Source organism: Pteronotus mesoamericanus, unplaced genomic scaffold (genome assembly GCF_021234165.1).
Source record: "Pteronotus mesoamericanus isolate MK-2021 breed Mesoamerican mustached bat unplaced genomic scaffold, CSHL_Meso_final scaffold_705, whole genome shotgun sequence".
In the NCBI taxonomy this organism is placed as follows: domain Eukaryota; kingdom Metazoa; phylum Chordata; class Mammalia; order Chiroptera; family Mormoopidae; genus Pteronotus; species Pteronotus mesoamericanus.
In genome coordinates, this window is record NW_026555326.1 from 5,277,004 (window position 1) to 5,298,071 (window position 21,068).

The window sequence follows — 21,068 nt, forward strand, 5'->3', positions numbered from 1 at the left end:
AACTTTCAAAACATTGAAACCCATTTGATTTATTTAATTGGTTAAATATTGACTCCCAGTAATCTCTGGACTAGGACATTTTTCAATCCTTGCCTATTATTCTCCCTATGGTCACCATATTAACCTTTCTAACACGTTATATACTCTCAAGAGTTTTAAATGCCTGTCAGCAGCCACTCTCATGATAAATCGTGCTCATCAGGATCAAATAACTGAAGGAAATAAACAATAACCACATAAACGATGAAAATGGCAACTACATGGTCCTCTGGACTGACAACACAACTCATGGAAACCGCCGCTGTGAGACTCTTTGACCTGGCCGTACCATCCGTGGTAACCGAGAGTAATGCTGTCCCGGTCAGTCATACTCTCAGCCTGCTGAGCAATGACCAAAAGGGGTGAATTGCTAAAATCAAAACCAAATGGAAACCAGCCTTGAAGTTTCCCAGAGCAGGGAAAACCAGTTTAAATAAACAAACTTAATTTAACATATTTTGCAAGACTAACTTGACATGGGTCATTTCGTGCTTATGCCTCTGAACATCATAAGCAAAGCCTAAACTGTTACCCAAGGTTGATATAAGGTAATCGCTGAAAATTCTAATATTGTAACCAATCACTGTGAAGAACAGTCACTGCTTTTCTCACTGTATAAGCTGCTTTAAAACAATATATTACTGGTCCTCATTCCATGTTTTGGTTTAAATGCTCCTGGTCTGCAAACTGTCCTTTTAGTGTGTGCACAGTAAATTTTTACTCATTATTACTACTTCAGTGGTTGATTGGTTTCACTTTGGGCGTTTATGAACCTTTGAGAAGTTTCATTCATTTTATTTTGCTTCCCCACCCCGCCCGCTTTAATTTGATTTAGTGTCATATAGCAAGAGATTTATCTCAAAGCAAACGATCAAGCCCAGACAGGACCTATCACATGCCCAGAGCCCTGTATCTACAGCTGCCTCCTAGAGGACTGAGAAACCACAACCCCTAACAGGCCTTGCGGGCCTGGGGCGGGGCTGTCCCTTTGATTGTTTAGCCCAGAGCCCTAGACCAGCGATGATTGGCCAGGTCTGAAGATGAGGTGGAGCTAAAGCCATTGCGAGACTTGGAGGAGTAACTGGGTCACGACGGCGGGGTGGGCGTTTGAGTTCAAACTCCAGCAGCAGAGTAGAGCCAACACTTGAGAGAACTATGGCTCTGCGATACGTTTGCGTGCTGGTCCTGGCTGCTGTGCTGCTGCTAGGTGTTGTCTCCACACCGAAGGGCCTGAAGGACAAGGAGCCTCAGAGGGCCCCGCGAATTCCTCCTCATTTCAGCCAAGAGGAGAGCTTCAGGATGAAGGAAACGCTGAAAGGTGAGCCTGGGGCCCCTTCACCCACCTTTGCTTAAACATGAGTCCCTCTCTCCTCCGGCTAACCTAGTACTCCCCACTCCCTTCGCAGAGGGTCCACTTAGCTCGCGCTCCTCCACACATCGCAGCCCAGCCCAGCCCTAACCTTCACGTGGAGCCCGGGCTTGGGGATGCCAGTTCTCCCCCACATCTGACTTCTGGGGACTCTGGTATCACCCACCCTAGCCCCTGCTTGCCTTTTTATTTGTGCTTTTTTTTTTTTCAGATTTTTATTTATTTATTTTCAGAGAGAGGGGGAGAGAGGGAGAGAAACAGGGATCAGTTGCCACTCACATGCACCCAACTGGGGACCTGGTCTGCGCCCTGACTGGTTTGCAGGCCAGCGTTCAGTCCCCTGAGCCACAGCAGTCAGGGATTTTTGTACTTTTTACCTTTGAAAGTTTTAGCGTCTGTGAAATCTCGGGTTATTTTAAGATGGAATCTATGCAGGCAGGGGAAATTGAGGTGCAGGTCAGTTAAATGATCTTCTCCAGGACCCCACAGCAAGGAGCGGGCTCTGAGTAACAAGATCTAGCACCCGCAGGACCTGCTGAACACTAAATGACTCCAGGAAGGGGGTGTTACTGGAGCGTGGCACGTTCCCAATTGAAAGACCTCTCTCCCCTACACCTTAAACCAAGGCTTTACCTCATTTACCTTATGAATCTGCTTTTTTCAGGAGAAAAAAGTGCAAATTTCTGTTGAGTGCTAGATCCTGTGGGGTAACATCTTCACCAGTGCGGTTAGCTACAAGTAATGGATTACAAGAAACTGCCTATGTAGGCATATGCAGGCAGATGCAGAGGCCAAAAGTTAACCGCTATGATTGAATATAAACTGGGAGTGCTGGAATGATTAGCCTGGGAGGTAAAGCAGTACATTTTCAAAGCACAGTGTATATAGCCCTCAAGAAGGCACTGGGCAGCCAAAGGCACAGGGTAAATAGCCCTCAGGAAGGCATTGGACAGCTGCTCACCAGAGTCCCTTTGCACAGAAGAAAGCGTGGCTTAGAACTGAACAGGAGACAAAACACCAGAGTCCAGATCTTAGTTCTGCCTCTCCTGTAGGCAGTTTATTTAATCTTTTTGAACCTTGGCTTCCCCATTTATGTAGTGGGCTATGATGTAGGGTTTGTCCTTAAAAAAACTGAATACAGAATTAAGTTTGTCCTTCAGAGGCCCTCCCTTGACCTCGAGCTGCTCAAGGTGCAGTTCCCCACCCTTGCTGTGTTTTGTGGTAGTTATCTAATCAAATAATCTCATGGTTTCCCCTCACAGTGGTGTTTGCACTTGATAATGGAACCCTTTAAAGAGTACAAAGCCTTCGTGGGGCACAGGGATGAGCCTATCGGCAGTTCAGGAACTGAGACCTCCAGGTAGGGTGGATGAGATTATTTAGGAGAAAGAGCTTGTTTGGGAGTTTCTAAATCCACCCCTTCCCACATGTCAGGTGCCCAAAAAGCTGGCCTTCACTGAGAGACCAGTAAGACTATGGATGAGCCAGCCCATGAAAGATGAGCCCATTCACTGGACAAAGCACGCAAAACCTTGTCCATGGAGGGACCTAGGACTGTGGGCTCCTGATTCATCAAAGGGATGGTGGTTTCAGAGGCAGAGTGAGGCCTTGGGAAGCAATTTATAGCACTCAGGGCAGGGATCAAAATCTACTCTCCTCCATCTCTCTACTCCATCTTGAATTATATTTTCCTTTAAGAACCATATTAACCTAAACAAACGCAACAGGCCTGCATTTAAATTTCAGCTACCCGTTTCTGGACAATCTTGAGCAGCTCACCTAACCTTTCCAAGCTTGTTTCCTCACCTTCAAATTAGGAAAAACAGCAGTACCTACTTTAAAGGATTGCTTTTCCCTCCACAATAAGATAATGAATGTAAAAGATGTTTTTATGCACAGAGGGCTGCAGAAAAACCAATGGCTTTTGTCACCTGTACTCTCCCACCTCTTGTTACAGGAAAAGTTTGGTTCTTCTTGCTGATGCAGTAAAGAATTACAGATCAGCAAGTAAACTAGCATGCAAGCAGAGTTCATTAGTGATGCATTCTCATGGAAGAGAATGGGCCTTGCCAATGTGGGGGTGAAGGGCATCGGGTCCTTTGTCCTGAGGACTGATATAGGTGGTGGGATGGGGCTGAGGGAGTTCCATATTGATTGGTGGATAAAGGTGGTACATATTCCCTGGGGAGACATGACGTCCAAACTTAGGTGTGTGTGTGGGTCTGTTAGCCTGAATTCTCATCTTGCTCCAGACCACATTTGTTGATCTTGTTGTAAAACAGGTATGTGGCAGGAGGCAGTTAATTAAAGTTGAGGCAGTTGCCCGGAGCTATTTATGGGCTCTTTCTGTTAGCACTAGGGACAACCTTGTAAAACAGATAATGACCAAAAGTACGCAATTAACCCAAGTTTTGTTATGGGCTTTTTCTTTAGGTACTGTAGACTCCCTCCTCTTCCCCTTTCGAGGCCTTGGGTTAAAAGCATGGTTTCAAAGGCTTTCTTTCCCAGGTAGTGGAAACAATACATAGAATTTCAAAGGCTCCCTCCTCCTGTGCTAGCATGTTGTTTCTTGTGATGTTGGAACACCTGGCGATCTTACTGGACCAGGCTCAGGACGGCTGAGTCAGTGGGCGAGGCATGTCTCCCTCCTCCTCCTGCCTTGGTTTGCTACCCATCATACCTAACAACACTCCAACTGTCCAACTCTGACAGGTGCCATCCAGATCCCCACAGTGTCTTTCAGCCCGGGGGAATCCAACGTGACAGCGCTGGCGGAGTTTGGAGAATACATTTATAAAGGTCAGCCACAAACTGTGGAAAAGCAGTGGGAGAGTTAGGAATGTGGACACAGTTCTTTAACAGGGTGATAAAGAGGTTAATTTTGTGACTGACCAAAGGACAATCTCATTCCTGTGGGTCTCTTTTGAGTTTGTGCATGATAGGGAGGGAGAGAAGGGAGAATCCAGGAGTTAGAGTGAAGGCAGAGGAGAGACTAGAGATTTGCCCTTTGGAGAACTAATGCACACAGCTGTTGGGTTGGAGTTTAACTCTCCCAATCCTTGCCCTTAATATGTGTTAGTCAATAAATCAGAAGGTAGAACTAAGAATTCCTTCTTCCTGTGCTAGTTTCCAGAACTGTGCCCCACGCTTGTCCCCCACCCCACCTCCATACAAACACTTACACACCTACTCACACGCACAACCTTGAGCTATCGCATTGGTCCTCTCTCCTCACCCCCACTGCCCATGAGCTGGAGGGTGGGTCAGGGGGCAAAGGAGATTTGGAACTCCCCACTCCCCCTATGAAAAGCTCATGAAGAGTAGTAGTAAGGCCATCTTCCTAAACCATATAAAAAAGCAGCCCCTCCATAGCTGACAGGGGTGGGAGAAGCTGGGCTAGGGGCAGCAGAAGCCTGCTCTCTGACACTCCAGGACAGGTGGATCTGAGACTAATCCCTAGCGGCCAGGCAGAGGCTGGCTGGAAGTCTTTACTAAATAGGAGGTGGGAAAACAGAAATATCCTCTCACTGCTTTTCATCCCTTTGCTTCTAGCCTTTCCTACAGTGTTCAAAACCGGCTTTATCCAGCATGAAGTCGTGGGAGAATACAGCCACCTGTTCACTGTCCAAGGCTCGGACCCGAGCTTGCAGCCCTACATGCTGCTGTCTCACATTGACGTGGTGCCTGCCCCTGAGCAAGGCTGGGAGGTGCCCCCGTTCTCTGGGCTGGAGCATGATGGCTTCATCTATGGTCGAGGCACACTAGACAACAAGAACTCTGCAATGGTCTGAAATGCTCTGTTCCTTCTGCCTTGGAGCCCTAAAGATCATCCCAGCTAATTGAGGGTGCTCAGCTAACCCCTTGGAGGAAGGAGATTATTATGATAGAGCCTTGGCTCCGGGAGACCTGGGTTCCAACCATCAGTTTGTCACTTAACTTTTATGAGCCTTGATTTCTCAACCATGAAATAGGCTTTAGAGTAGATGATCCCCAGGGACACTTTCAGCTCTGACATTGATAAATTTATACTTTTGTCCAGGTGGTCAAGGTTTTATGCAGAGCTCTGCTTTCCTTCATGCCGTCCCCCAAGACAATTTGAATTCATTATTTTTAAAGAGCGTCTATCCAATCCTAGTTGTACCAGCCCTGATGCAGGGAGCAGAATGTCTCTTGTGCCCTGGTTACTCCCATTAAGCAGTAACCTTTTTTCTCATTTGTTGTGCTTATGTCCCCTAGGCAATCCTGCAGGCGTTGGAGCTCCTGCTGATCAGAAATTACATCCCCCGAAGATCTTTCTACATTTCTCTGGGCCATGATGAAGAGGTAGTGTCTCTTCATCCTGTGCCTACCTCTGGGACCCCTCTTGGCCAAAGGCAGGGGGTGGGCGGTTGTGCTCTTCACCCAGCCCAGTGTGCGCCCCAGCTACAGGGTCTTCAGGATATGGTGTGGTGGTTTGCCAGCTTCTTTGTCTAACCGTGTGCCAGAATGATCTAAGGCCCTTGACCAAAGTACAGATTCCTGGGCGCTGTGTCCTATATCTGAATCTTTTTTTAAGATTTTGTTTATTTATTTCTAGAGAGGGGAAGGGAGAGAGAAAGAGAGGGAGAGAAACTTCAATATGCGAGAGATACATCAATTGGTGGCCTCTTGTATGCCCCGAACCAGAAACCTGGCCCCACAGCCCAGGCATGTGCCCTGATTGGGAATCCAACCAATGACCTTTTGGTTCCCAGGCTGTCACTCGACTCACTGAGCCACACCAGCCAGAGCTGCATTTGTTTTTAAAAGACTATTTTTTAGAACAGTTATGGGTTCACAGCAAAATTGAGAAGGTAAAGAGATTTCCCATATACTCCCTACCCCACACATTCATAGCCTCCCCCATTATCACATCCATCACCCACTAGGGTGGTACATTTGTTACAATTGATGAGCCTACATTGACACATAATAATCACCCAAAGCTCATAGTTTCCATGACGGTTCACTCTTGCTATTATACATTTCATGGGTATGGACAAATCCATAACAATATGTAGCCATCATTATGGTATCAGATAGTATTTTAACTGTCTTAAAATCTTTTAACCTTAAAATCCTTGGTGGCCTGCCTATTCATCCCTCTCTCCCTCCTCCAACCCTTGGCAACCACTGATCTTTTTACTGTCTTTATAGTTTTGCTTTTTCCAGAACGTCAGATGGTTCAAATCATTTACAGTATATAGCCTTTTCAGATTAGCTCTTTAACTTCATGATATGCATAGATCTGAATTTTTAACTAATCCCTTGGTAATATCTGAGGTAGGCAGGAGGTCTGTCAACTAAACCTTGAGAAATGTTGGTGGGATGGAAAGAGAACTAACAGGGAGATCAATGAATATGTTTTATTGCCAGTGATGCTGCTTACTTTCACCCTCAGCAAGTTCTTTTATTCTCTGGGTCTCAGTTGCTTTATTTGTGAAATGAGGGGTGTTTGGCCCTTCCAGCTCTGACATCCCAGGAATCTCTGAGGCAGTATTATCTAGGGCTCTTCCCCCTCCCCCCGCCCCTTCCTCCGAGGAAGAAGACCGAGCAAGGAGGCACTGGAGCCCCTAACCAAGTTGAGTAGGTCTCCATGAACTATCTCTGGAGACCTGGCTGAGAAAGACTGTGGCTCTGGGTTTGATATCTGCAGGTGTCAGGCACAAATGGGGCTCAGAAGATTTCAGCCCTGCTGCAGGCAAGGGGTGTCCAGCTCGCCTTCATCGTGGACGAGTGTGGTTTCATCTTGGATGGTTTCATTCCCAGCATCACGAAGCCCTTTGCCTTGTGAGTAGGATACCCTGCCCCCACCTTGGAAGGCATTCTCACACACCCGAGATGACCCCAGCCCGGTTACCTGTAAGCCCTGCTGAAGCAATTCTATATTCTACTCTTGCTTTAATTCCCCTGAGCTTCAGCCTGTTCTGGGCTCCCCTTTTCCCTCCTCTTCTTAAAGTATACATTTCTTTAGTTACCATGCAGCTGACCTCCTAGTCCCCCAGACCACTGTGCAGATCAGCCTGGAGGCCTAAGGGATAATTCAAGACGAGAGGAAATTAGCAGGGCCCTTTCTCATCCTCCACTGCAGTGTTTCAGTCTCAGAGAAGGGTTCACTTAACCTCATCCTGCAAGTAAACATGACTCCAGGCCACTCTTCAGCTCCTCCGAAGGAGACGAGCATTGGCATCCTCGCAGCTGCTGTCAGCCGGTGAGCAACCCCTGGCCCTGCTCCCTGGCCAGGTTCCTGATGGAAGACCTGGCACTTTCCAACCTTGAGTTCGAGGACGCTAAGCTCCCTGCCCTAGCTGGACTGAGAAGCTGTGGTGGGGGCTGCAGGGAGGACAGAGCCACCAGTACCCAGACAACAGTTAGAGGTCAGAAGGGGATCTGCCCACGTGGCACGCAAAGTCCAGCAAACAAAAGCCAGCTCAAGCAACTGGAATAGTCCAAGGTCCAGAACAAAAGTTAGAAATACATGTTGGCAATGACACGCACTGTCTAAATTCTCCACCTGCCCTGGTAAGAGGACAAAGATAAGTAAAGGCTGCTGGCTGTAGGGGAGGACAATAGGGTCTGTACCCACAGAGCCTACCTCTATCTGGGTTTGTTTGGAATTTTTTTTAGCAAAGTGGGAAGAACTATGTTTATCGAATTAAATATTCAAATGACTACCTACCATGTTCAGGCTTTGTGCAGAGTAGTGGGCATACAATGGTGGGGAAAAAGGACAGTCCCTTTCCTCAAGTAACTCAGACTTAGTGGAGGAGACTGACAATTCTGCTACTGTGTGGTAAGTGATAGGAGGGCAAGTGGGTGCCCTGACTCGGACTTGGTAGGCAGAGACAGCTCCTGCTGTTGAAGAAGAGGTGGTCTTGCTTGTGCTTTGAGATCTTTGAATAGTTAATTGGTGGGTGTAAGTAGGGGACCTCCTGGCCAGGCCTGCTGATACATCCTATCTCCCTCCTTCTCTTCAGACTGCTGATCATTGACTGCAGTTGGGTGAGTCCTGAGAACTGCTTTTCTCTTCCAGACTGGAGCGCGCAACGATGCCGAGCATGTTTGGAAGCGAGCCATTGAGGATGACATTGCAGCAACTGGCTAATGAGGTGTGGGAAGAAGTCTCATGTACTGCTGGTCAGCTGTGGCAGAGGAAGAAAGAGTGGCAGAGAAGTAGCCTCCCAAGTAATAAATTTACGGGCCCTACTGTTTACCAGTGCTCTGCCTGTTCTCATTAATTTTCAGCCACTGGCTGAGCCAAGGCACAGGATCTGGCTTGTTCCTTGGGGTTCTTGGTGCTGATCTGAGACCCTAAGACCTGACACACCCAGGCACCTTTGGGAGATGGTTCCCACCCATCTCAAGGCTGCTGCTGACATCAGATCTAAAGTAGGAAGAGACCCAGGCCACAGGAACGGTGACCCTGTTGTTATGCTGGCCCCTCTGAAATCCTGCTGACCTGTTTTTTTCTTTCAGTTTTCCTTCCCTACCAATATAATCATGAACAACCTGTGGCTATTTGGGCCCTTAGTAAGAAGGTGAGGTTTTATCTCTTTCCCTCGCATCCCCCACTCCCCACCTACCCACCATCCAATCCCCTCTCCTTGGCTTAGCTGGACCTGACCCATCATCGTCCTTCAGCCACCAGACACTATATGCAATTCATATATAAGACATCATCCTAGTCTTAAAGATCTCTAAAGCTCAGAAAAGTGGGTGGTCCCCCAACCCATTTTTTTCCTCCCCATTAGACAACACCTAACCTGAATCCTTTTGTTTTAGATCAATGGAAAGTGAACCTATAACCAATGCGCTGGTCAGGACTACCATGGCAGTCACTATGTTCCAAGCTGGGATCAAGGTAACACGTTCTGGTTGCTCCCATACACCCTTTCCTCACTGCCCGCCCCCACCTCTACTCCTTGGCCTTATTCACTGGGTCCCCTTTCCTTCTCTGATTACAACTGGAATAATAGGAAGGCCCAGAGCTGATGGGCCTGCGTCATCAGCTGTGGAAGCCTCAAGAGCAAGAGTTCTGGCTGAGATCTACAAACTCTCTGAAACTGCTGGTCGGATTTTGTACATTAGTATCTTAGAGGTGTCTATGATCTCCCGTACGTTCTTTGGGTTTTACGAAAAACAACCATGACACTAGTGTGAAGAGAGTTTTTTTGGGAGTTCATTCTTATGACCTATAGTCATTCAACATGGTATATATTTATCTGTATTTCACCATGTATAATGTGCACCCGCATTTTTGTGTGCGTTATACACAGGATTATTATGCCCATTATTATACCTATAGTATATAATCATTACACCCATGTATAATGCACCTCCTTATTTTTCCCTCAAAAATTTGGGCAAAAAACTACACATTATACTCTGCGAAACATGGTACCTAGACTATTAGTCATGTAGATTAAAGGTTTCTAACCTTTCTACTACCAAAGATCTGTATTATTCTTCCTCATATTTTGAAAGATATATCCCCCTAACAAATTTAATGAGTGATTAATGTATTTTCCCCTAGTGTTACCCTGAGTTGAAAAGAGGAACTCGCCTGCCATTTATAAAATCTATAACATTTGTGATATACACAGCACTTGATATATAGACATTGTCATTCCCCAAATACACTAAGTATTGGGTGGCAAACAAATTCTTTATGAGGTTTACTTTTCATAGAAATAAGTTTCAGGTGAATAATACTTTGATAGACTTTTCTTCTAAGAAGTGCTTTTCAGCAAATTAGTCTACTTCCTTCCAGTTATGCTAATTAGCATGGGTGTAGGCCTTTCTGAAACTACGTAAAGAGTTAGACCATTGCCGTGATTGTAAGCACCGCCAACAACTTCAAATGCACCATTCACCTAGAATACAATGGGCCTTGTGGCGCTCTGGTAATCTGGAACCCAGGCAGAGTCGAAGTGAATGGGACCCCAGAAATAATTGCTGGCATATCTGACTGGGGTGCCCAGTATGTCGGCCAGACCAGAGCTGTCTTCACCAGCTACCTAGGGTGTCCACCAAAATGATAGTACTTTGTCCTTGCATTTGAATGGTGTTTTTATCTTTTCAGAATACTTTAACATTGTTACTACATTTGATCTTCCTAACAGCTCTATGAGTATTATTATCCCAATTGCCAGTTGAGAAACAGAGGCGTAGAGAGGTTGTACTTACTCAAAATCAGACACCTAACCTGTAAGAGGCCAGCTTTCCTGTCCCTAGTCTGGTGCTCTTTGGTACCATACCAGTTCAAAGGATGATAGGCGGGGGGATCTGTTTTCTGATGGCCTCCGAGGAGGGGGGAAATCCTTCCATGGCTTAACTCCCTTCTCTGGTTAGTCCTGGGTTCTTCCCGGGAAGGCAAAGAACAGACTCAAATGTCACAATTGGATGTGGGCAACCGGCAGCAGCAGCACCATCAGGACCCCCTGCGGGGATCAGACATGCCATGATGGGGCCTGCAGAGGCTGTGAACACCCTGTTCTGGGGAAGTGCTAATGCTGACCTTTGCAGAGAGGCCCTGGACCCCCTGGTAAGAAGAGCGTGCACAGGAGACTGCCAGTGGCACTGCCCAGGGCCAGAACAAAGGTGCCTGGGTGTCCCAGACAAAGGAATCTTGCTTTGAGCAGCTCCCTGTGATGCCCTCCAGGCTCAGGAAGCACAGAGGTCGGCCCTAAAGCAGAGACACGCCTGTAGCCACTTGTCAGGGGCCGAGGGAAGACAGAGGACTGGCTGAAAAAATTAATCCCCAGGCTTTAAATCGAATCAGCTCCCTCTCCCACTGCTGGCGGTGTAGTTGGCATTTCCTGGGCAGGGGGCAGGTGTGGAGGTTTGGCTCAGGCCAGGACATGTGGTTCTCCCTCTAGGTGAATGTCATCCCCGCAGTAGCCCAGGCTGTAGTCAACTTCAGGATTCACCCTGCACAGACAGTCCGGGAGGTACGTACTGTATGCTCCTGGGGACTGATTAGTATCAGAAGTGTGGCTCTTGAGCCCTGGGTTTGGCTCCAATCCCAGGGCTGGCCCAGGTCTCTTAGTTGTTCAACCAGCATTTTTCAAAGGCTCCCTATGCACCAGGTACTTGGCTGGGATAAAAGCTCTTGGTTTGGGGAAGCTTGGAGCCTGGGGGTGGGTGATGAAGACTAATAAATGATAATAATAGTAAGCCTAGTAGGCTTGCTATGTATGTGGCACTGTCCTAAGATAGACAACACACTCATTTAATCCCCACAAGCACCCTGTGAGGTACAAGTTGTAGTCTCCTCATTGAATGTGGAAGCTGAAGCACAGGTAAGGAACATGCCCAAGATTACCCATCTGGCAGCCTAGCTCCAGATTCTGTGCTCTTTGCTTTAAGCTACCACACTTGGGATGAACAAATGAAAATAGGACCAGTCCAAAGAAGGGAACTTATGCTATCCTATGAGGATCAGGAAAGTCTTTTCTGACCACTGGAAACTTGAGCTGGGAATGAAAGGACAAGCTGGACTTTGCTAGAAGTAAGGCATTCAGAGAAACGCTAAAGTAGAGCTAAAAAGCAGGATACATTGAGGGGAAGTGATGAGAGATGGAAATGGAGGTACAGTTTGGAGATCAAGGCCTAGTCCATCATGCTCATGTGCCTGGGCTCTCACCTGTGGACAGAAGGGAACTGTCAGAGGTGTTCAGACAGGGCAGTGGTCTCAGATTTGCTTTGAGGGAGGTCATGCGGGCGGCAACGCGGGGGAAATGCTGGAGCAGGGAGGGACAGTTAGGGAGCTGTGGCGATATCTCGAGCAGTTGGGTATGAAGGTTTCCACCGAGGCTGTGGTCAGGGGGCGAGAAGAAGGTGCCCGCAAGAGGTGTGAGAAGGATGGCCGGGGAGAGAAAGGGGGGTGCTCCAGGGTTTTTTCACCTGTGTAATTGGCCAGGTGCTGATGCCTTTAACAGACTGGGCATTCAAAGAGAGCAAGTTCGCAGAGAAATGTAATGGTTCCGAAGGTTGAGAAACCCATAGTATATTAACAGGCCATTATAATAAGTACCTCAGGCCTGGAGAGAGGATGAACTGGAGGTACGGGCTGGAGCGCAATTAACATAGCTGAAACCTCTAGCATCAATAAAATCCTATGGGAAGGATGCATACAGTTCAGAGAGAAGGGGGTGGAGGGCAGAGCCTCGCAAAGGTCTGCTACAAACATCAACTTAAAAATTAATGAATGTGTAATGGCAAACTGTGATGAGTGTTATGACGGAAAGGAACCAGGTGCTATTAGAGAACATAATGAGGAACCAGGACCTGTGTGGGGACAGACAAAGCTTCCCTGAGGAAGTGACACCTGAGCTGGAAGCTGAAGGATATGTAGAAGTTATACAGAATGTTTGACATCTACAGGAAAGGCCAGCTTATTTTAACATCAGTTTGAGTTAAAAAGAAGTCAAAAGGGAAATCTGATCCTTCATAAAATGATCAGAAGAGGCAACTGAACCACCTTCAGGGAAATAATACATTCCAGAATTAAGCAGAGTTAGGGGTGGGTGGTATTTCCTGGGTCTCTGGCACAGATCATCAAGGGTCAGCTGCACTTGGACGTCTGCGGTCCTTTCCCCATAAGTTCTTCCCCCACAGAAGGTTTTTGTTCTGTCACACGGAGTGGGAGGCACGGCCCTCTGGACGGGCGGTGGAGGCAGGGTAACAGCCTGCCCGGAGTGAGCCTGCATTCCAGGAGCTGGGCCCGGTGTGGGCCCTGGGCTCTGCTGCTTTTCATCAAGTGCCAACCTTTGTCCTCTCCCTGGTGGCTCATGGGGCCAGGAAATCACTGAATTCCCCTCATTGATCTTCTTTCCACTAGTTTTTTTCCAGCCTCATTCCCACTCCATGCCCTTTCCAAGGCTGTTTCCACCAGCTGGGGCTTTCATCTCCCCAGGCTCTGGCTCCCTTCCCTCCTCTCCAGTCCCGTGCCACAGCGGCCTTCCTTCCCGGTCTATCTGATGAAAGCCCTGGAATCCCTAGGCCCGCCCTGCCCTCCTGTCCAGTGAGGAATGGAAAGCCTCCACCATCCTGCAAGTGCACAGCACCCTTTGCCCTGGTCACTCTGTTCCCTCATGCCTCAGTTCCATGCATCAAGGACACTCCCTGCTGGTCTGAGGGCTGCGGGTACAGAACCCTGGGCTGGCCTCTGGGAACACAAACAGCTCCCAGACTCCTCTTTCTCCATCTTTAACTGGTCTCTCCCACGTTGCGGATGTAGGTAGGGCTCTAGAGTCTATAAGGAATAAAAGTCTTCCAAAATGTAATAGGCCACCACATGAGAAGGAAGGTTTGTTCTGAATGGGCCTCAAGGGATAGAAACAAGGCCACTGGGAGATGCCTCAGGGAGCCCTCACTTAAAGGAGAGTTTTAGAATTTGGAGCCTTGGAGCCTTGGCTGGTAAAGAGCTCCTCATAGACTGGGTGTCCATTCATCTAGAGGGTAATACAAAAGGTTCCTTCCTTTTTTCATCCCTTCCTTTCCCCCTCTCTTCCTCCCTTCCCAAGTGTGTTTAAGAGGTAACTATCCCCCCCCCAAAATTACAGGGTGATGTGTCCCAGAGTGATGGTGGGGTGGGGTGGGATGGGGTGGGGGTGGAGCAGTGAGCAGGTGCAAACACAGTGGTCAGTTCCCTCTGAGGAGGTATTGACGCTGAGACCTGAGAAGGAGCACAGGCCTCTAACTTCCACACAGGTGCAAGCTTGCGGGGCGTTTACAGTGTGTCTAGTGCTATATCATATCCTGTGAAGTGTATGCAACACCAAAAAAAAAAAAAAAGATTGGGCTTAGATGCTACAGAAAACCTTATCTCAGTTCATTATAAGGAAGACATTCTTAGCTGAGCTGCTCAAAAGTAGAATGAAATGTGACATGTGATGGTGAGCTTGCTGCCCCTGGAAGAGTTCAAGCGCAGGCTGGATGACAACCTGTCACGGATGTTCTAATGAGCGGCCTTGCAGCAGGACCGAAGCTGGACTTACCAATTAAGTATCCATTGTCCTTGCTTTCAACAAATTTGCCGTGCACTTGAGAGACAAATATGTCTACACATAAAAGAGAACAACATGCCACTGTGGGAATGTGCTATTAGGACTGTAGAAGTTAAGAGAAACGAGAGACTTATGTGCTTTCAAGTCACTTGGGAATCCCTCTTCCCATTGCCAAGCCCCTCCTCCTAGTCCTGTCCTTGTGTTTCTGCTTATTGCCCAGGAGAGTGCCCACGTTCTAAGCAGGCAGATAGCAGCTAACACTTGATGAGTCTTTGCTGTTTGCCAGGCACTGGCCTAAGGACATTACATATATTAATTCCAGTAATGGTCACAACCCCTTACCAGGTAGTTGCTGTTAATATCCACATGTTAACAGGTGAGCGAGCAGAAACACAGAGTGGTTAAGGAGCTCACCCAAGGTAACACAGCCCTAAGTGCTGACTGAGGCACAAAGTTTGGCGTCCTCAGCTTTTGCGCATGCCCCTTTCCGTGTTCAGACTGCCTCTTGCCTCTGCATCACTTTTCTGTCCTTCCTTCCAATTCTGGCTCAAAATTCATACCATCAAGGAATTCATTTTAAATGACCACTACCCTCTTGCTAGCTCTGTCCTTACCATGTCAACCTGTAGGTACTTTGGAAGCAATTAAAATTGTCTTTTTGATGTCGGACAGACTGGGTTCAGACACTCAGCCCAGCAGCACTAACTGTATCACCCTGGGTAAGCCACTTAATGAGACAACTCCCAACATTATTTTTATTGGTCCACATCTTTTAAATGTCATGTATTCAACATTTCTTACATGTATTTAATGTCCTTCGTACTGGAAGTCTAGAAATACAGTAGACACAGGGCTTGCTTTGAGACTGAGGTCTTGTGGCCACTCACTGAAAGGGGTCCAACCTGTGTGCCCTCTTCAATTTTGAGGGGCAGGAATCTTAAGTAATTTAGGTCAGAGGAGCAGCAGGCCCAGCCCCAGCCCCAGCCCACCTCCAAGGGAATGACTTCAGGAACCTCCCAGTGCCTCAAGAATATGTCATGACTATGTATTGTATTAGAGTACTGGGGACACAAGTACTAGAGTGAAAATAAGCTCTGAGCTGACCACTCTTCCCCACCCCAATCCAAAGGTAGGATATTGGTTTGGCTCAAAGGGGTTCTAAGCCAGAAAGAGGAACCCTCCTTTCCTTTCCAGACTCAGCTCCTAGCACACGCCTAGGGGACACTGACCTAAAGGGTACTCAAGATAACGTCCCCATTTAGGTGACCCCCAACTATGGGACACTCCCCTATCTAGGAAGAGACGTCTAAAGCAACTGCTGATCCTGCGAGTTGAAACTAGTGCTGGCGTTTTCCCTGCCTGGCTGGGTAGGCTGAGGGAGCCACCCCAAGCCAGCCTCCTGGTCCATTCGCACATGGCTCCGTGTGACGTAGTCTTGAGGGTCTGGTCTACATCCTGCCAGAACTTTTGCTGGATTCAGCTCTAGTCATTTAGACTGAATTTCTAGGAGCTTCCTCAGGTTCCTTCCTGAGGAAAGGAGGCAGAGTTTTAAAACTTCAATACCAGTTCCCTGACTCCTGGCTTTTTGTCTGTGTTGAGCTCATCTTCCTGGTTCCAGCGCAGTTGGTTACAAACAGGAAGCAGGGATGCCCAGAGAGGGGAAAGCAAAGTGGGTGACCTGTTTCTCACCTGTCTGAGGCTATCCCAGGCTGAAGTGAGGTCATCACACCTATTCCCCTGCCTCGAGATCGTTGAGATTGGCATTCTGCTGACTCTTCTACAGTCTCACTTGGCCCATGGCTCGCAACCCAGGGGAAAGGCCCACCATTTCCTGACTGTCCAATTCCCTACCTGCCTCATGTCTGTGAGGCAAGTCTCCCAAGCACATAACCTAAATTGACTGTGCTGTAAATTGCTCTCCAGAAAGACCCAGCCCTTCTATCCCCTGCAGCCAGTTGGCTGATATTGTGTCACAGTGCTAAAAATGAGTCTCCTCTGTGACCCCTGGGCTCTGCCATGCTCAAGAGAAATCAGGACTGTTTAAATTCCCATAGTACTTGGATAGAAGATTCATAAGATGTCAAACTCTCTTTGTGTCCTCCCTGGAGGTCCTTGAACTAGCCAAGAACATTGTGGCTGATGACCGGGTCCAGTTCCATGTGTTGAACACATTTGATCCCATGCCTCCCAGCCCCTATGATGATCAGGCCTTGGGCTACCAGCTGATCCGCCAGACCTTACAGTCCCTCTTCCCAGAAGTCAGCATTGTCCCAGGTAATGATTTCATCAACTACGCCTGGAGGGTGGGAGGCTGGAACTGTTTCCTATCCAGTGTCCACTGCCCCACCCCCACCCCAGCTGCTGAGCCTGAAAACAGCTGGCTGCTTCCCCTCCTGATGGGACTGGAACTGTATCCCTCCACCCTCTTCCCTGGAGTGGAAGTGAGAAAACAAACAGGAAAGGAGCAGAAACAATTAAATTAGGTCAGGTCAAGCCTGGTTCTTGCTTAACCTAGACCAGACTGAATGGAGGAGAGGATCGGCCCAGACTCCCCCTCCCTTGGAAGGGGAGGTGGCCAGGTTCCGCCTGGTCTGGTTCTGATCCATGCTAGGATACAGCCCCCAGCAGAACTCAGAAGCCCAGCATTACCCCCCGACCTGCACCGTCTGCATTTACTCCCTTCTCCCCCAGCAGCTGTACCTCTGTGCCCTTCTCTAGTCTTCAGCACACTTTCCAAATCTATGCTGTATAGACAGTGGTTCTTGAATTCAAGAGTAATAGAGGATCCCCCTAGGGAATATATCAAAATGCAGATTACCTGGGCCTATTTCCAAAGAGTTTGGTTAACTAGCTCTGGAGAGGACCCTGGAATCTGCATTTTAAGCAGATATACCAGGGGATTCTAACACCAGATGATGGCTGACCACAGTTTGAGAATCTCTGGTCTATGGTTTGAGGAAGAAATGCTCCACTGTTAAGAACTGGGCCCAGTTCCTTTTTATCTAGGTCGAATCATGGATTCCCTCAAACACTGTCTAAGCTTGCACTTCGGACCTGCCCCTTTGCTTGGCACAGGTCCTTATAGAGCTTACTCTGAAATTCTACATCCACGAAAACTGAGGCATGAAAAAAAGCAGCCTCGTTTTTTGAATCGACTTAAACCTGACTATAAGGCCCGCTCCGCGAGAAATTCAGCCTCCAAGGACCGCCCCCAACTCCCACCTTGAATCAGGCCCTCGAGGTTTTATGTAGCAACAAAGCATTAGAGTCCCGTGGCCAGTGGCCATTGGTCCTTGTGGTTACCTCTGAGACATCCATTGTCCTAGCTACAAGGTCACTTCAAGTTGGAGATTTCCTCCGATTCATTCCCTGGCCTATGTGGAGAACAGGATCTTTGACGCTAGATTTAAAATCCCACCTCCATGAAGACACCAAGCAGCCATCCCCCTGACGTCTGCCACTTCCTCGGACTTCTGTCACAGAGTAGGGCCTGAGCCTTCCCCCAACCCCATCCAGTGACCCTGGTCCTCACCGTCCCATATTCTCCCTTCTTGGCCCTAAAAGGCTTCCTACCCTATCCTCTCCCTTCTGAGGCATCTGCTGTAATCCCATTGACAGGGTTGTACAGAAAAGATAGGCAGCAATCAACTGTCAGAAATCCCCAAAGCAGGGAATTGTGAAGGGCCTAGTTACTCGTCTAAAGTCAGGAGTGGAAAATAGAACAGAACACAAGTTACCATCTCATATCATCCCACTACACTTCAACTGATGCTCCAGGGGGTGTTTTCCCAAAGCACACTCCAGCTGGGACAAGTCCCAGCCAAAGCTGGGGATTTGGGTGAGCTGCTTCAAGACAGTGGGACACTGGAGAATATCCTAGGACGTGCCTAACCTGAGGTTTGACTCTCAGAAGACAGGCTGGGAATAATAGGAAGTTATGTTCCACTTTAAGAAGATTGCATTTTATAGCAGTAAAATTCCCTCGAGGGTGTTTATTTTTGATCTATGATGATACAGAAGAAAGCGGGGTAATACAGAAGTGATATTTACATTCATGGATACTACAGGGGTAAGCAAATATAGGTTTACAGTTGTGAGTACATGAAACAGTTTATTCTTGTATTATTAATTCTTGTATTACATAATTGTCTTTTTTAATACAAAACTTTTTTAAGGTTTTATTCATTTTTGAAGAGAGAGAGAAATGTCGATGTGTTGTTGCCTCTCGTATGCCCCCAATTTGGGATTCATCCCGCAACTGAGACAAGTGCCCTTGACTGGGAATCGAACCAGTGACCCTTTGGTTTGCAGGCTGGCACGCAATCCACTGAGCCACACCGGCCAGGGCTATTACATAGTTTTCTACGCGAACATCTATAAACCTACTTTTGCCCACCCCTGTAGATTTCTAAAGTAGCCTGGCTATGGGTATGAAATAGGTACTGACCTCCCTGGTCATCTTGGTGAGAGGACACTTAGCTTTGGATCATTCAAGAGCTATCTTACTAATGCCCTAGAGAGGAGCTTCCGTGTTTCTGGCTGAAATGGCATTTCAGTAAAGCTTTGAGAATGGGTAGGTTAAATGATAAATATTCATAGCTGCAGGCTCTCCAGAGGGCCCTTGCTCTGCAGTGACCTGAGGCTCTCATTTTCCACCTCCAATCACTCCTGGCTTGGTTGCTCACCAAAGCCCCCTTTTGATGTTTCCTTTCTAGGTATTTGTATTGGCCAAACAGACAGCCGACACTATTCAAACCTCACCAGTGGTATCTATCGGTTCAACCCCCTCTATGCACAGCCTCAGGACTTCCGTAGGTGAGTGAGTAGAACAGGTTTGAAGCAACTGACCTGTCCCCTTTCCACCCCTTTCTTCTGAAAGTCTGCAGAATGAGGGAAGGCTGGGGTGTGTACAAACTAAAACGGAAACATTGTAGAACCCATCTGGCCAACTTTCCTCATTGCCAGAGTCTTGCCACTCCCCAGAATGTGTGGGGATAGGCCACTGTTTTTCAGGGATGGAGATTAAAAAGATGATTGAAGAGAACCAGGTAGAAGTAGGACCCTCGAGGGCTAATCCCAGCTCTTCCTCCCTTTGGGAGAGTGCTTACCCTCTGAACCTCGTTTTCTTCCCCCAAATGGGGAGACTCTGGAGTTCCTGATGATCACTCAGTGAAATGTAGACACGCATGAGGTCAAAGGTGAGCACCTGCTTTGAATTCTCAGAAGGAAACACACTGGGATCCTAAGACACACTCACACATTTTAACTGCTGTGTGTGATTCCTACCTCCTGGCTTCTTCAGCAAGGTTTAACCCTGGGCCGTGGGAGGACGACTTCCATTTACCTCTCTGCTCCTTGTCATATCCAGACCTGATTTCCCCACAGTAAGTCAATTGCCAACAGAATGAAAATCTTTGAATATGAGCTAAACAGCTTTCATGGTTTTTATTTATTTTTTCGTTTCTTTTAAAGGCGCAGGTAGTTAACTCTGTATCTCCCTTCGTCTTTGAGGTTACGTGGTTGTGTGTTGTTCTGCGTTGTGTAGAGGCAGGCTGAGGGCATGAGGTCTGACAGGGACGCCCCTAAAGGGAAGTGCAGGACACTGCCAGTACCGTAGGCACTTGCCCTCCCTAACCTCTTGTGCCCCTGGTGATGTGGGTGTGGCGTGGGAGCCATGCTGGCTTAGAGATAAGCCTAGCTAGGGGCCCTGGCCTGAGAGAAAGAGACTTAGAAAGATCATTTCTCTTCAGAGGAGAAACTATAGAATGGTTCCAGAGCAGGAGATGATTTTGAACTCCCCAGAAGTTCGTTGTTACTTAGCTCCACAGTTCTTTGCTATGGGCTCAGACCCCCATATGTCATAGGAAACTTCACTTCTTACAAATGGCCTCACCCACCTCGTCCACTTCCTACCCCAGAAGGTCAAAGGCCAGAGGCTTCTGGGGGTATGAGGTGGGGAGTGTTCTCCAATAACATGTGCTTCAGCAGTGGGCTGTCTCTTTTCTTCCCCCAAATCTCTTTCCCTCAGCATCCATGGAATTAATGAGAAAATCTCAGTCAAAGTCTACAGGACCCAGGTGAAATTCATCTTTGAGTTTATCCAGAATGCTGATGCAGACCAGAGGCCAGTTTCTCACCTGCACGAATTGTGAGGTCCAGGAACAGCTGGATCAGGGGTGCCCGACTCTGGGCCGAGACTAACCCGAAGGAACAAGTCGATGTGGATGAAACTTTGGGTCAAAACCACACTCAAACCCTGACTGGGTAGCTCCCTTGGTAAGAGCATCATCCTGAGACACCAAGGTTGAGGATTCAATTCCTGCACACACAAGAATCAGCCAAAGACTGTATAAATAAGTGGAACAACAAATGGATGTTTCTCTCTCTCCCCCTCCTTTCTCTACCTCTAAAATCAATCAATAAACAAAAAATAACTTTTAAAAACCATTGTAATACATCACCACCTGCCTTCCTCACTCCTAAAGTCACCCAAGAACTAGGTCAGGGGTCAGCCATCAGGAATCTAGCTCCGCCCTTCCCACACCATCTCCATCCCTCGACTGACCAGCATTTCCTGCCTTCTTGTTCCATCTGAGAAGGTATCTGTCTTGTCTTATGCTGGTTGTTTAACA

The 21,068-nt window shown here is 47.8% G+C and overlaps 1 protein-coding gene across 4 annotated transcripts; it reads left to right on the forward strand.

Moving 5' to 3' along the window:
- Positions 1-1,126: 1,126 nt before the first annotated feature.
- On the forward strand, positions 1,127-20,862 carry PM20D1 (peptidase M20 domain containing 1). 4 transcript variants are annotated; one of them, XM_054562997.1, is made up of 13 exons: positions 1,127-1,357; positions 4,121-4,207; positions 4,961-5,193; positions 5,645-5,731; positions 7,083-7,216; positions 7,518-7,637; positions 8,460-8,535; positions 8,903-8,964; positions 9,209-9,287; positions 11,305-11,376; positions 16,545-16,710; positions 19,152-19,251; positions 20,465-20,862. In XM_054562997.1, the coding sequence occupies exons 1-13, from the start codon at positions 1,195-1,197 to the stop codon at positions 20,586-20,588; spliced, it is 1,503 nt and encodes a 500-aa protein (XP_054418972.1). In that variant the 5' UTR covers positions 1,127-1,194; the 3' UTR covers positions 20,589-20,862. The 4 variants fall into 4 exon arrangements, with proteins under 4 accessions (XP_054418972.1, XP_054418975.1, XP_054418973.1 ...); XM_054563000.1 differs by lacking the exon at positions 16,545-16,710; XM_054562998.1 differs by lacking the exon at positions 11,305-11,376.
- Positions 20,863-21,068: the final 206 nt, after the last annotated feature.